At 37.9% G+C, this 17136-nt stretch overlaps 1 protein-coding gene across 1 annotated transcript in view; it reads left to right on the forward strand.

The window, feature by feature from the left end:
• pip4k2aa (phosphatidylinositol-5-phosphate 4-kinase, type II, alpha a) overlaps positions 1–17136 on the forward strand; it is a 42381-nt gene that overhangs the window by 13356 nt on the left and 11889 nt on the right. The window contains exons 2-6 of the mRNA XM_065258058.2: positions 6404–6501; positions 6638–6734; positions 12268–12420; positions 12615–12761; positions 12843–12881. Of these exons, the coding sequence (XP_065114130.1) occupies positions 6404–6501; positions 6638–6734; positions 12268–12420; positions 12615–12761; positions 12843–12881 (534 nt within the window). The remainder of the gene's footprint in view (positions 1–6403; positions 6502–6637; positions 6735–12267; positions 12421–12614; positions 12762–12842; positions 12882–17136) is intronic.

The following is a 17136-nucleotide window of genomic DNA, read 5'->3' on the forward strand; positions in this document are numbered from 1 at the left end:
CTTATGACACTGAAATTCCTTGACTTCTTTCATCATATTTGTTCTTCCAATTGAGTATCTGCCTTGGATTGCTCCTATTCTTGTTGTTTGGCATTCTCTCAAATAAAAATGAACTGCTTATACATTTTGCTCAGCGTAACCTAATTTCTGCTAACACCTGCTTTTGTCAGGACCAAGATGGTTTAAGGGTTTCAAGGGACCTTCTTTAAAATGCCTGAATGGCTTCATTCCCTAAAGTTTCAGTAATCCAAAACCTCTTTGGAGTGTCCCATGGGTGATTCCTGTTAGATCTCCACCCATATAGTTTTTGTCAAAAATGGTGCCAAACATTTACATTTTTTCAAATGTTGCTTCAGTAGGACCTAAATGCATATACAGCAAGTAATACAATATAGTGGCTGTGGCTGTTATATTTCGTTGAACTATCCCTTTAAGCTTTTTGTAAATCTTGAAATACTGATAAATATTTCACAGGTCTAAAATTGTTTTGCAGCATGATTTATGTTAGGACAGGATAAAATATTAAAGCGTTTTCCAAACACTGTAAAATTACTTCTGGATGGATGATTTGCCATATAGTTCTCAAAATTAAAGTACAAATGAGGTATAATCTCATTTTCTCAGACTAAAAAAGCCGTTCTGCCTTCTATAGGAAGCACTACTTACCCACCCACAGTGCACTGGGTTTTGAGACACCCCTCAATCCACAGGTTGACATTTGGCTAGAAAAGTCTCCTGAGACCTTACTGCTCACCATTATCTGAGAGGTCACATCGCAGTAGGTCGATGCAGTACCCCTCCAGGTCTTAAAAGACAACCCTAACTTCCTGTTTCCACCTGCCTATAAGCAAAAAAAAGTTAAACGCTTTGACTGACAAGCAAGGTTACACAAAGTGACTGCAGATAAAGTAACTTCTTCAACTTAGACTATTTTCATTTTGCAAGGAAGTTAACAGTTAACTATAACTCACTTCATTTTAAGATCCTCCATATCAGGGGTGTCAAACATACGGCCCGCGGGCCGCATACGGCCCACAAAGGTGTCCAATCTGGCCCGCATGATGATTTATACTGTTTTATTAAATATGAAATACATATTTTAAAAACCCTTTCAGGCGGGCATCTAGTTAGTTTTTAATATGAGAGACTTGCGTAAAGCAGCAAAACGCGGAACATAGACTAAACACGGTGCCCAAAAATCTTGCTGTTTTATTGTTTCCGCTAAAGATCCACTGATTCCTGTAATCCACTTCGTGTTTTCCCGCCCGCTCCGCAGCATCTCTGTGCACTCTCTGCCTGGAGAGCGAAGACGACAGTTTCCGAAGTTCGTTGCATTAACAGGTAGATTCCTTACATTAAATCAGTTGGTAAACAGCAGAATTAGTAATTTGGAAGTTTGTTTATGTATTTCTTCCGGTAATGATTTGCTGTCTGTGTTCTAAAAGTGCTAACAACTTAGCAAGCAAACAACAACAACAAAATAGCCTCATTCTTAGTATTAACGTTATAATACTTGTCTAATCGATTTAATCTTCCCGATCAGATCTTAATTAATATAAACACTAAATTTGCTGTTGTTGGCACACTTTTTAGACAAAAACACCAATGCCTTGACAAAATAACGACAGAGAACAGAAAGGGAGGCTCCTAAAGGCAGTTCAACATTGCAAACATGGATTCAAAGCTCCATCAAGCCAGCAGGTAAATCATATTTGAATATTTAGCAGATTGTCACACTTTATTCTTGTTATTATATTTCCCATTATAATCACATGATGCTAGTAATACAACACATCATATTTATAATATTTAATAAAACCATAATAATAGTATCACCCCCATTAGTGCCCTTTTTGGTTTGGGCCACTGCCCAATCTAGCATTTTCATTTTCTAAATGACTGTGTTCTCATTACAAATATATTCCAAAGAAAAGTGAATGGTTTATAAATAATTTTGGCATTAAGGAATAATGCAAAATAAGTTAAATTAAGGCTTTTCAACCTAAGGCCAGTGGATTTTGTACAGATGTAAATTGTGTATAGTATGTGTAGTATGAGTGTGACCTTATGAAATGTAGTTTTCACAGAGCTGTGTGTTTCTCTAGTTTTCTTGCTGAACAAACTAATTGATTGGTTTGTTTAGTTAATATTAACACAATTATCAGCACACTAAGGTTTAAAAAAATTATCCGGCCCACACATCATGCCGTTATTTACCATCCGGCCCTCAGCCTAAAATGGGTTTGACACCCCTGCTCCATATACTTATTTATACTGATTGGATTCTGAACAACTCAAAGGTGTGTGTTACACCAAAGACATTTTTCATACATGGCATATCACAATTTATATTGCGTTATATTTATGCATCTGACTTGTGCATTTTTATCCAAATTGGCTTGTAGTGCATCCCAGCTATACTTTTTATCAATATGTGTGATCTCTGTGATCAAACCCATTATCTTTTTGTTGCTACCACAATGCTCTACCAAATGAGCTACAGAGTCTCAAAATATTAGCAATAATCAGATATTTGTTTATTAAATGATTTTATGAAAGCAACAAAAATAATCTTTATATTTTATACTGTTTGTTATTATTGCCTAGTGACTGTTCTGCGAATCATCTGTTTCTAAAAGTGTCAGACCTCAGATGTTATCTCTGATCTCCCATGGTGCTTCATGTCTATTTGATTGAGTATAATTAGTCCGGTCCATGCACATCCTCAAACAAACAAATATATCACAGTAATTAGAGCCTTCTGCAGCCCTCTTGAGTTTAGTTAGCAGTATTGTGCTTTATTTATTTATTTATTTTTTAATCGAAGGGAAAGAATCTATGAGTCACCAGACCTTATTGTTGGAATGAACCTTTACAATGTTTTCCACGGCACTTTTAAATTCCCACTTCTCACAGCAGAAATGTCAGCTATTACGCTTAATTACAGAAGTGTTGCTTTTACATGAGCAAACTGTGCAAAGCAGGAACTGAGGACTGTTGAATGTATTGCATTGTTTCAGTTCCTGAGCTGAGCAAAGCAGCGCATTGTGTCACAGAGATATCGCCCTCTGATGAGGCAGATCACATCACTCACATTGCCATTTCTGTGCCCAGCACATCTCAGCACCTTGTGCCAGTGTTTTGGTGTGCACTGGTTGTTAAAATGTCACATGCATCATAATTGCGAAGCGTGCTGAACTGTTTTGGGTTTAACACAAGTTGGTAGTGAGGGCTTTGGGTGTTAGATTGTTATAATTGTGTTGTAATCTTTCTGCACAGTTGTAATAAACAATAACCATGCCTGCTTGGTTGATGTACGTAGGAGTTTCCTCTTAGTTCTAACATTAAAACGACATTCTTGTCAATTGGCGTTTTAAATTTTAAAATGTTTTTTAGTGAATTTAGCGTAATTACTTTAACAGACTTGGATGCCTCAGTGGCCTTATTTACATCTGGAATAAAGATGCATTTTGGTCGACTCTACGACTATAAATAAAGGTGTAAATGGGGTGTGACGTCTTGAACTTGTCCACTTTTGACCACATTCAGAAGTAGTCGTAAACACATTTGAACGGATTGCTTTTGTGGTGTGGATGTTCATGTGGTTGAATGTGTTCAAACAGCCTCAAAAGCCTGCCTACTCTCTGCCTGTGAAATCAAATGTGTAATGTACGGGCACAATGTTTTTCCATCTGTCCTGAATTCTAGCACGAACCCACTGTGTTTGGCTTGGTCTTAGGCGATCATTGATAAAACTAAGGCGGCTGCTCTCTGCTTCTTTTATTATTTTGAGAGCATGTGAAAATTGCAATAGCTTATTTTATCAGTTGCTTAGAAATATCTGAGAAAGCTCGTACATAAACTACACTCTAAAAAAACAAACGGTGCTATATAGCACCAAAACAGTTGCTTTGGATCGTAACGATAGAAGAACCATTTTAGTGCCATATAGAACCAGTGAAGCACCAGTGAAGCACCAGTGAAGCACCAGTGAAGCACCAGTGTAGAACCTTATAGGGGCCATATAGCACCACATATGGTTCTACATAGCACTATATGGTTCTACACAGGTGCTTCACTGGTGCTTCACTGGTTCTTCACCGGTGCTATATGGCACTAAAAATGGTTCTTCTATCGTTACGATCCAAAGCAACTGTTTTGGTGCTATATAGCACCGTTTGTTTTTTAGAGTGTAGGGCTGTCAAAATTTACGCGTTAATGCAAGTTCATTTTAACGCCACTTATTTTAATAACACAACACGCAATTTCATTTTGACCCTTGGTCTAGCCCACAGCTGGATGAATTGAGACGCAGAAAGTGACCCGCGCTGTCTAGATGAGTCGGAGGTTTTCAAAAAAATAAGAACATTTAAACTCTCGTCTAGCGAATCCAATGCTCTAAATGGTCATTAAACATCTAAAATGATCTTTATCTGTACGTTTCCTGAGAGGTGTAGCGTCCCAAATCCATAATCTAAAGCAAAGATGCATCTTCATTCACTTTTTGCTTTTGTTTTTAAAGCATGCAGAAATGATAGAAAATAGACTGCAGGACTTGCTTGATGTTAAAATAATTATTAAGAGAGATAAAGTTGGGGACCTGATTGATGTTAAAATAGTTATTAAGAGTGACCAGACTCAAAAGCAATCTTCCTGACATGCACACAAACACAGAGTGCGCGACCACCATATATTTACACATCTAAACAAAATTAATATATTGTATGGTGGAAGAGCACTTACAATAGTTTGCAGCACTTCGTCCTCGCGCTGAGGTCGAAGTGCTGCACATTAAGTGCTCTTCCACCATACAACATAGTTCTCAGTGTGCGTTAACTTAAATCCGTCTTTTCTCCCCCTCATGGTTTAATGACTTGCCTATAGACCCCCCTCGAAGTAATCAGGACAGAAGCAGTCGAAAGTGGACAAAACTTGTAATCCAATTGAACATTTGGTTCAATTGGATTACAAGTTTTGTCCACTTTCGACTGCATTTTAAAGGGACCATTTAACATGTCCGCCCCAAAAAAAAATCAATTCATACTCCACACTCCAAACAGACGGGGGCAGTATACCTCCAGAAAAGTGAGTTGGTCTATTTTAATTTAGCAGCTGCAAATTTAGCAGCATATATCAAGTTTGATTTACATTAGCAACTAAGTTATCATTAGTCACAAAAAAAACATTCGGTCTCATTAAAATTGCAATGTTTTCCGCTACGTTTCGTGCGTCCATTTGGTGTTCATTATAATCGAAGACATTTCAAGCTTCTTAGCTAATGTTACATTTTAGCCTCACTTTGGTAGATAACGGGTGAAAACCGGATCGGATCCGTGGGTAGAGCTAACTATTAAACGCTAACAGCTAAGGATGCGCGATAATTTGCATGCGATAGTCATTGCGCTTCTCGTCAGTGAAGCCGGTTTCTTGATTAAAAGTGAAACGCCATCAGCTGCTTTCAGATGGAGCCACATTTACTGCACAAAGCCGTAGTTCATGTACAAGCTAAGCATAGGTTATCGCAATGCCTATTATAAGTGAACTTCTAGCGAAATACTAACAGCATCTTACTTACCAATCGAAAAGAAATGTTGTCATTTCGGAGTCGAACCTCATTTCTTTCATGTCCATTAGTTGTCTCCAGCGATGAAAAGCAGTGCCAGTATTTACTCTGGTTCGGTTACTTTATTTATCATATTTTATTTGTGATTCCGAGCGCGTTGTTCCCTGCAGCAAATGTTTGTGGTAGTGGTAAATGTCTGTTGCTTTAGCCATTCTTCCGCTCTCTTCCCTGAACTGAAATACGTCCGAAACCCCTATTGCAAGGCAGGAAGGCATCAAGGCATGTCCGAATCCATGGCTGTCCGAATTGCATTTCTCTGAGCTGCTTTCATGAATCTTAAGCCAACAAGTCAGCTGCCTTAGTTTTCGGACGCAGCGGTAGGAGTAGAGGGCTGTACTCCCACACATGCGACTTATTCGTGTATTGCAGTTTGGCTGGCGGTTATGTGCGTGGCCCGCATACCGCCTCCCATGGTCGAAACTGGTATTACAACACCAGTCGGGCTGTAGCTAGTAATTTAGCATGCTAATTCAGATTGATATTTCTGCAGCACTATAACTTGTCATTTTTTTAATGACACCTTTGCCCTTATTTCTTCTCATTCTTTTGATGCGTGTAGCTAATTTTTTAAAATCTTTTACCTCAATTATTACAAATGGCACCTTTAAAGTGTAAATGTGCTCATTGTTATTCTGTATTATGTATATGGATCACATTATATCAGCCATGATGAGACTCCATTTTTGACCCTATCTGTTATATTCTACTAATATGACTCCGATTTAAAACCCAAAGCCTGAAGTTGCTAATAAACTCTTATCTTTTCTGCATCTTTTCTAGATAAATGAGTTGAGCCATGTTCAGATCCCCATCATGCTAATGCCTGATGACTTCAAGGCCTATTCTAAGATCAAAGTGGACAACCATCTTTTCAACAAGTGAGATCCGTTTAAATCCTTTTTCATTCACATTCTTAACATTTAATTCAGCAGATTGTATTTTTTAATATTGCATTATTATTGAAATGTTTCTTTTGTTTTCTTTCTATTGTCTCTTTGCCACATTGCTTTTCAGAGAGAATATGCCAAGCCATTTTAAGTTCAAAGAGTATTGCCCTCTTGTTTTCCGTAATTTAAGAGAGAGGTTCAGCATCGATGACCAGGACTTCCAGGTAAGCTCCGTGATACAAGGTGTCGAATTCAATCTGAATATGTAGGTGCTAAAAAACACAAAACAAATTTCAGTATATACTCGCTTTTAAACAATGCAAAACAAATTCAAGTCTTGATGAGAAAAGCCCATGATTAACAAGAGGTAATTTAGTCATTAACTACTCAATTTGCTGTCGTAATGAAGACCATTATTCCCTATAATAACACAGAGCTGTCTTTGGATCCTTCTGCCTCCCACATACAAATGCTCCTAATTGCCCTCATATTCCTTTCCTTATTTCCCCTTTCGTGAAAAAATACCCTTTTTAGGAAGAATAACTGCAATCAATGTGTATTACACAGAAAGGCATTTCTCAACACTTAAGCTAATGAGGAAGTTATGCTTTTGCTGTTCCCTGTAATCAGTAACAGCCAACAGTCTTTGTTGGGTGTCGATATGTCTCCTGTGAATTTAAAAGGCATTACGTTTACATGACTGTAATACTGACACAAAACATCAGTTTCCAAGAATGTGCTGCCTAATTTAGAGTCTTGGTTAAAGATATTCAGTTCAAGTTAGGGGTCAGCCTTTAATACTGGAGGTTTATTATGTTTCCTACACTATGTTACCCCTTGTAACAGCTTGAAATCATATTGCACTTGACGAACCTTTAGGGACAGTTTCCCGGACAGGGTTTAAAGTAGTCCAGGTCTTGGCCTAAGTTATTTTAGGACATTTAAGTAGTTTTTACTAGAGGTCGACCGATTTATCGGGCGGGCCGATTAATTGGCCGATTTTTGGCATATTTAAAAAAATCGGGCCAATTTAAAATTAGGCCGATTAATAGGCAGGCGCATCTGCGGGCACCTAAGCGTTGTTCTAGAACTTGTGACGCTGTCTCTTACTGCAAGCAGATCGCCCGTGTGTGTGCAGCTGTGCCTTGTTCACAAACAGCTTTAGTAAACGATGGCGGGATCGCCAATTAAGCAGCCAGTACAACTGCGCGACGGGCTTATGTCTCGCGGTGCACTGTCCGTGCAAAGATTAGGCTCATTTCATGTGATTAATGAGTGATGATGATCTTTGTTTGCGTGACAGAGAGAGTAGAGCCGCGTGCGCACGCTTTCTGTCTTTAAACTGTCTCCCTGCTTTTATTACTCAAAACAAAACTGACTCGATGGCGAAAGGTCGGAAGACCAAATCATATCCACCGAGGAAATTTTTTTCGTGTTGTTACAATAACACTTTGTTTACAGTTTTGCGCTGCTCAGCCTGGGTTAGCATACAATGCGTCCGATTCGCAAACTGACGGATTGTTTGAATGAACGGTTGAAACAACAGATCGGTCCCAACACTAAACTCACAAGACGTCACTGTCAGCACAATCAGTCACTTATAGCGCCTCAGAAATGAGAATGTAAATTTGTTTAGAAAGATTTGCCCTAAATAACAGTCTCAACTAAAAACATAGACATTTACTATGTTAACTTTATGATGAATAAATAATTTATCAGGTCTACCAAATAAGGATTTTATCCTTCAAAGCAATAAAAGCCATGGTAAAAAACTGATCAAAGATGATGACAGCAGAGTGTCAGGTAATATCTGTGTCTGATAAATGCATGGTGCAGAGGAGGTTGTAAAACTCTTCAGAAAGACCAGACATAATTTTTTTAAATACTTTGACTTAAATAGTGACATTTTTACATTTAAAATATCTGCTAATGATGAGAACATTTTGATTATTATGTACATAGAGAAAATCGGCCAAACATACACTCTAAAAAAACAAACGGTGCTATATAGCACCAAAACTGTTGCTTTGGATCGTAACCATAGAAGAACCGTTTGCTTTGGATCGTAACTAGGGCTGTGACGATAACCGCGTCACCGCATCACCGCAGTAATGAGATGCCAACCGCGGTGCTGAGTTCATCATCGTCATCACCGCACTTTTTTATATTTTCTTTATTTTGCTGGTGAAAGTTACAGAAGTCATATGGTGTATGATATGAACTATACACAAAAGTCATTGTTAATCATAATTTACTGTCTTCCATCCTGTGTTCAAGGGTTCTAGAGAAAAAACTGCTTTCCGCACAAGGGGGAGGGACGGTGCATTAAACATACATAGGGGTTTATTATGTGCGCATGTCTTATAATTGTTATTTAATTACTTAGTTTCAGTACTTAAATACACACAATAGCCTACTGTCACGGGCGCAATCTTCTTAAACATGAAGCCATTAATTTAAGCGCGTCATGCCCAGGTGCTCTGATATTTATTGCATGCCATGGAACTGTACCAACTCACTCACTGCGCGAATAACAAAATCTCAAGTGCAAGGAAATCTCACAGCCACGTGCATTACATTATTCAGGTGCAAGAAGGTCACCGGGCAGCACGAAATGCGCGTTGGTACTGATAATAATAGCATAATTATTTAAAACTATAATGGTCAAACATGCCAACTATAGTTATGAAGGCTAGCGCGGTCGGCTGTAGACCTATATGTCTGACTATCGTAGCGAGGAAATGCCACTATCTAAAATCACATCTTGTGATGATTAACTATCATGTGGCGTTTGTCGGACTTGGGAGCACCAAACATACCTTTAGTAAAGCATAAAACTTCAGCCCAGCAACGACAGTTGGAAATCTCCAAGACTTTTGCGAGAGGAGCAAAGTACCATAGTGACATCAGTCAGGCAGGTGAGGGCTTACTGACCGCGTGACCCGTTAATGCTGTAAACTAATTTCTCCAGCTCGGGATCAAAAAAGTTTTATTACCTTTTTGATTATGTAAATGGACAGCAGAAATTTAAAGCATTGATTGGGGTATCCATAAGTTTTGCGCAGTTATTTACGGGATGATGCAATACGTTATTTCGTTTCGTATCTGCTTTGATTTGTATCTTGCTATATTAACATGAAATAGTATTTATTTTCGTTTCTTTTGAGTTTAATATGAATTATGGAACAGTTTTTGTCATTGTTTGTAACCCATTTTATTGTGCAATAAATTATTTAACGTTCAACCCGTTGCGTTTGGAGGAGTGCGTTATATCCACGGAGTGTTACCCGAAAAACACTCTAAAAATGTCTAAAGAAATTGGAATCAAGGTTTTGCTTACAAGAAACAATGTTAAGCTCGGCATGTTCTTTCTAGTTTTTTTCAGGTTGCTATTGTATGAAATGTATTGTACAAAATGGGTTATAAACGATGACAAAAAATTATATAATTATTATATATATTATATATAAAAATATATATATGTATTGCTATATATATATATTATACCTATGGAAATAAATATTATTTTATGTTGTTATTGCTAATATAATTTGTTGTTTTAATAATAAATAAGAAGACGTTTCCGATGCTTTGCGGGGGTGGGGGGTTGTGCTTTTGGGCTTTGGGGGTTACTGTTGTGCGGTTAACCGCATAACCGCATGATTTTTTTTATGCTTCACCGCGGTGAGAAAATATCCTAACCGTCACAGCCCTAATCGTAACAATAGAAAAACCATTTTTAGTGCCATATAGCACCGGTGAAGCACCAGTGTAGAACCATAAAGTGCTGTGTAGAACCATATTTGGTGCTATAGTGGTGCTATATGGCCCCTATATGGTTCTACACAGGTGCTACACAGGTGCTTCACCGGTGCTATATGGCACTAAAAATGGTTCTTCTATTGTTACGATCCAAAGCAACAGTTTTGGTGCTATATAGCACCGTTTGTTTTTTTAGAGTGTATCGGCCATCGGCTGCCCTGATTTCTAAATATCGGCATCGGCCAGAAAAAAAGCCATATTGGTCAACTTCTAGTTTTTACAAACATACCTTACTATAAATATTACTGGTGTGCATCTTGAGACAAAACAGAGAAATATGTTATAAGACAGCTCAAATATGCATTTTAGTCTGCGACCGGACCTTCACTGCAAAAAATGACTTTCTTACTTAGTATTTTTGTCTTGTTTTCAGTAGAAATATCTAAAAATTCTTAAATCAAGATGTATTTTCTTGATGAGCAAAATGACGTAAGAAATTAAATCTAGTTATTAGACAAAAATATACAATTTAAGTGAATTTGTGCTTAAAAATTATCTGACAATGGGGTGAGAAAATTTAGCTTAAAGTAAGTGTTTAAAAAAAAGAAATCTTATTTTTTAGATTTTTTCCCCCCATTGGCAGATATTTTTGCTTGTTTAAGCATAAATTAACTTAAATTGTATAATTTTTTGTCTAAAAAGTAGACTTATTTTCTTAGGTCATTTTGTTTCATCTACTGAAAACAAGACAAAAATACTAAGAAAAAAGTCATTTTTGCAGTGTAATGCTGTGTTTACACCAACCGCGTTTCAGGCGTCGACATCGCTGCTACCAGAACTTGTGTCGTATAGCTCCGGGTGACTGCTCACGGACAATATCAAGCATTCATGCTAAATGAGGGACTCTGGGCGGGGCTGCCACCACAGCAGCAAGCAGGCTCCTGATTGGTTAATGCGGCGCGAAATTCCGCCAAAGTTCAAATTTTTCAACTTGGGCGTCAGACAATTTCGCGTCAAGCACAAAAAGCACCATTCGCGCTTGACTCTGATCAAGTCAAAACACATTTTCTGCTGTTTTTGTAATGGATACTGCCATTGTCTTTTCACACGTGTCTGTTATTAAAGTATAATCTATTTAGAATAAACAAGTTGATTTTGGGTGTGACTACGTACGTGACTACAAAGGTGTCCTATATTTCAGATCTAATGTAAACTCACTGTGACTCAATGTTGTGGTTTCTCAGTCTACATTGAGTCCCCTGACAGCTGTCGGCCTTATCGTCACTATTTTCAGCCCATCTGTGTACACGCTTCCCTGTGGAACAACCAGTCAGCTGAATGGCTACAAGCCCTCACCCTGACTCAGCCTGGGAAGATCTTTAGCTTTCGAAATCTCATATCCTGCTTTTGGTTTTGGGGAATAACTTGATGAGTACTGCTTAATGAGTATACAGAAGGGGAAATCCAAGGTTTAAGGAACAGAGATATAGAGAAATATAGAGTATCTTAAAAAATGTAAATTGGGTGCGTATAGTTTTTATTGAAAGTTTTAGACCTTGGGGATCTATGTAGAGTGGTCTGCGCTGCCAACTCTTTGCAGCTGTGTCTGTCACTCACGCTCACTAAACAGAGACCGCAACCTTCCAGTCTTTTCAAGTGCATTATGTGTCCACATTTTTTTATGAAACAAGTGCATACCACTTTAGTGTCAGAAAGAAACACTTTTATGTCTGCAACTGCAAGTGGGCAGATGTCTGTGGGACAACAACATTTACAAATAATGAGGTGCACACGCTATTAAAAATTATTATACTAGGCATTAGTAAGAAACCAACAGTTTTTACAACTTCTTCAAATTACTGTCCGCCATTACCTCTGTTTATAAATGAAAGTGCACATTTTATATGTGGAAGTGATAATGACTGGCTCACTTTCTCTACAGTGTGAATGATCTATCCCAGTGTTAACAAGTCTCTTTCCCACGTGTGTTGGCAGAACTCTTTGACCCGCAGCGCACCCCTCGTCAGTGAAGCTCAGGGCCGTAGCGGTGCTCGCTTTCACACCTCTTACGACAAGAGGTATGTCGTCAAGACCATTAGCAGCGAGGACGTGGCCGAGATGCACAACATCCTCAAAAAGTACCATCAGGTGCGAACTCGCATACATTCCTGTATAAAGGATGAAACCATATATGGTTTAAAGAATGAGCCATTTGTTGTATGCCCTGGTAGCATATGCCTATAGGAGATTCTGCAAATCTTCACTAGCATTTCTAATAATATTTTTAATGAATTTTCAAAAACCATTGGATTATATATTTTATTTTATTTTTTGTACTGCAGTATATCGTGGAATGTCATGGTACCACACTGCTACCGCAGTTCCTCGGCATGTACCGCCTCACCGTTGACGGAGATGAGACTTATATGATTGTCACACGCAATGTGTTTAGCCATCGGTTGTCTGTGTATAAGAAATATGACCTGAAGGTGAGTATTGTGAGAAATGACTACCAAGGTCAAATTTGCTGATTTACAGGATTTGACAAGTGTCGTTTTTATTCTCTCTAGGGATCTACCGTTGCCAGAGAGGCAAGTGACAAAGAAAAGGTCAGTTTAAACTTTAAACAAAATCTCTTGAGCGATATTTTGATGCAAGGTTCTGAGAAATTTTCACTGAAATTGCTTTTTTATTATATATATTTTTGTTAAATCACTGATGCATAACTGCATGAGTGATTTGAAGTGATTACTTAAATGAATAGCACACAGATAACACACACTCAGTTTTAAATGGTTAACAAATGGTAACACTTTACAATAAGGTTGTAAGTGATGAAATTAGTTAACAAACTAACATGAACAATAAACATTTTAACGCCATTCATTAATGTTTGTTAAAACAATTACAATAGAGTCCCACATGGATGACGTATATTTGTAGGCCATGCCGGAAGTTAACAGAACATTGGTTCCCTCAACAAAATTTCTTTTTCCCATAAACCTTTGAATGATCGCAAAAAATGAGCTCTGTGTTTATCAAAAGTTTATGATGTGAACACGTTTTGATAGTCTTTACAGATGAACACAACTTTTATGATGTTTTTTTAAGTCTAAATGTGTTTACTAGAAATAAAAAGCTAACTTTAGGCTACAAGTTAACTACACCAGCTGTCTATGAGATCAACATCATCACCATCAAGCATCTGACAGCTCTTTCACTTTATTTAACACATTTAAATACATGTTCCCTGATAAGCAAATACTCTGACGATGAATGTTTCTTGGGAATTGTGCCCATGTTGTGTTGTTTTTCTTTCATGCCTGATGAAGTTTAAAGACCCAGACAAAGTTTGTAGTCCAATGTAGCAACTTATATTTATAGCTTTAAAAAGTCACAAGCATAGACTGTAAAAAAAGATGGACGACGCCTGTTCGCTTCCTTCCATTGGTGAAAAGTGAAGCCGCCAGAGTCCCGATATGGCGCTGACATCTTGGGTCTTGAGTCTGCGCAGTAGCGATTCCGGGACCAGTCATGCGCAGTAGTGAGCAGGAAGTGAACCCGTGAAATCAAAACCCCGCCCTCGCTCTCGCAGAATGCACATATCACACGATATCACAGCTGTCAATCATGACGTGACACCACCGTTTTTATATCATTAAATAACTAACTGAACACAAACTTATTTTAAAAACAAACATTTGAAATAGGGCTGCACGATTCAAGCTAAAATGTGAATCCCGATTTTTTCCATGGGAATTGAGATCCCGATTCTCTCACCCGATTCTCTTTATTTTAACAAAAACATTTATTATGCACTTAACTAAAAAATGTGCTACAGGACTTTCAGTTATAATAACGTTTCTTAAAAGTCTCTTTTTCATATTTTAGACCCCTTAAAATTTAGAATAATTTAAAATTTGTTAGCTGTTAAATTGCACCTGTGCTTTTTGTACTATCAAACTGGCCAACCTTAAAACTTTAAAAACACTAACGTTAAACCTTTAAAAGACTAAAAGATCAACATTTTGAGGCATCAGAGAGAAACGCAGACATGTAACAATGTTCCCCTCGTGCGAAAAACCCTTTCTAATGGGGAACGCAAAGAGGCTGTTTCTCAATGTGAAGGCTGCAGCCTCTCTGGAGGTCGCATTTCTAAACTGCGCATCATAAAGACTGTCTAATTTCAGAATATTAACAATTAACGTTATAAAGATGACTAATATTTTTAGTTAATAATAAATTGTTGAAGTATGTTAATGACTTGCGAATGTAATGCTCCGTTAACTCAAATGAACCAGGCTTGATGACGTAAAGCCTGCATGCGACCTCCGGAGGTTGCAGCCTTCCGATTTAGAAACGTCCGGAGCCTGAGGTAAATAATTTCCTTGCCTTCTTTCGAAACCAATGTTGTTGCATCTTCACTTTCTCCGTCGCCACCAGGATTTTCCACAGTGACACTCGTTTATCGTCTCTTTTTTGTGAAAATTGCCGCTCCAGATCCACCAAGTAAACGACTGTGTTTAGGTCTGCCGCCTTGTTATACGTCACGCGAGTGACAGCAGAACACAGCAAATGAGATGAGAGAGAGGAGAGAAACGATCGGGTCTGATTGGTGAATGAATAGGGTTTGGTTTTACCCTGTATGAGTGTGTGTTAGCAAGTTTGACTGATATTCTTGGGTTGTTGTAATGTAAATACGTGAACACTTGAACGCAGAAACTGAATACAGGGAAATACTGTAAATGCAAGTGAATCGCCGTCATTTAAAATGAAGATCGCCTATATGTATGAATCGAGATCGTGATTCTTTTTCGATTAATCGTGCAGCCCTAATTTGAAATTGCATCAGTGTGATAAAAACTACAATAAATGACAGAAACTAGGTTCGGAAAAAAGATAATTGAAGTGTAATTAATTTTTTTAGTTGGTCTCAAGTCCCATTGAATAACATGGGGAGGCGGGGTTTATGACCTATACTGGGACCAGTCACTGGGGGGCGATCGAGACGTTTTGGCTTCACTTTTAAGGGCTTGTGCGGCACGCTTTGTCACGAGTGAGTTAGGGTATTACTGGTGTGTTTTATGTCGTAAAATAAAACGTGTGAATATATTGGACTGATGCTAACCCAATATTTTATTTGAGGAGTTTAACTGAACCCCCATTCAAAAAACACCATTGAATTTAGGATGGTGTTAAAATTCTACCTCGTTTTAGGGGGTTTTGCCATCAAAAATTTGTAATCCTTGCTGCACTCTTATTGTTCATTGTTCATTCATTGTGCATTAAAGGAATATTCCATTTTCTTAAAAGAAAAATCCAGATAATTTACTCACCACCATGTCATCCAAAATGTTGATGTCTTTCTTTGATCAGTCGAGAAGAAATTATGTTTTTTGAGGAAAAAATTGCAGGATTTTTCTCATTTTGATGGACTTTAATGGACACCACCACTTAACACTCAACTCAACACTCAACAGTTTTTTCAACGGAGTTTCAAAGGACTCTAAATGATCCCAAACGAGGCATAAGGGTCTTATCTAGCAAAACGATTGTCATTTTTGACAATAAAAATAACAAATATCCACTTTAAAAACACAACTTCTCGTTTAGATTTGGTCGTCATGCGCTAGCGTGACCCGACGCAATACGTCATCACGTCAAGAGGTCACAGAGGACGAACGCGAAACTCCGCCCCAGTGTTTACAAATGTGGTGAAAGAGGACCGTTCCTACGTTGTTGTATGTCAACTGATACTAATTAATGTCTTTGTGTCAGTTTATTGTTTAAAATGGTCCGCAAATGTGCGTTTTATATATGTAACACGTGACCTCCCTACGTCACTACACATTTACGTTAGGTCGCGCTGGACCGGACCTAAACGAAAAGTTGTGGTTTAAAAGTGTATATTTGTTATTTTTCTTGTCAAAAATGACAATCGTTTTGCTAGACAAGACCCTTATGCCTCGTTTGGGATCATTTAGAGTCCTTTGAAACTCCGTTGAAAAAAACTGTTAAGTGTTGAATTAAGTGTTAATTGTTGGTGTCCATTAAAGTCCATTAAAATGAGAAAATCCTGCATTGTTTTCCTCAAAAAACATAATTTCATCTCGACTGAACAAAGAAAGACATCAACATTTTGGATGACATTGTGGTGAGTAAATTATCTGGATTTTTCTTTTAAGAAAATGGAATATTCCTTTAAGGTCCACCTGTACTCTGATAATTTTATCAGTTTAAACGCATCTTTGAGCATCATAATAGTGTATGTAAAGTTTTTCCTGTGACAGTAATTTCTGCATGCTTTGAAACAACCCGAATGTAACTCTACACCCTTGCTATATTTAGTATACGTGGATTTATTACTATTTGAATTAGCCCCCGCCTTCACACCTATATGTAAATAGAAACTACATTCGGCAATTTTAGACACATAACTGCTAAGTCTGGTTTCACACAATGCATACATGAACTAAGCGTTTGTAGCTTTAATTTTTTTAGCGCTGATGTTAACAGGTTAGATCATTCACACTACATGTGTGAGCAGCACATCACAGGAGTAGAGCCGAAGCAGCAGCGGCATCCATACATACTGTATCTATGGCTCGAACTACTGATCCAATCATTCAACTGTGATTATGTGATTGGTTACATGTGTGTGATGTAGGAAACCGAGGTGATTTAAAACCGCGGTTTTAAGGCTGTTTTTGGAAAACTCTAATTTTATGGAAAAATACTGAACAATGATGTTGAATTCTGAATTTGCACATGGTTTGTCTTAAAGGTATAGCGGAAGATTTTCGTTTTCCGGGTGGATCACCACTGTTATTGGTCATCCCAGATGTCAATCATTCTGATTATATG

Source organism: Paramisgurnus dabryanus, chromosome 22 (genome assembly GCF_030506205.2).
Source record: "Paramisgurnus dabryanus chromosome 22, PD_genome_1.1, whole genome shotgun sequence".
NCBI lineage: Eukaryota > Metazoa > Chordata > Actinopteri > Cypriniformes > Cobitidae > Paramisgurnus > Paramisgurnus dabryanus.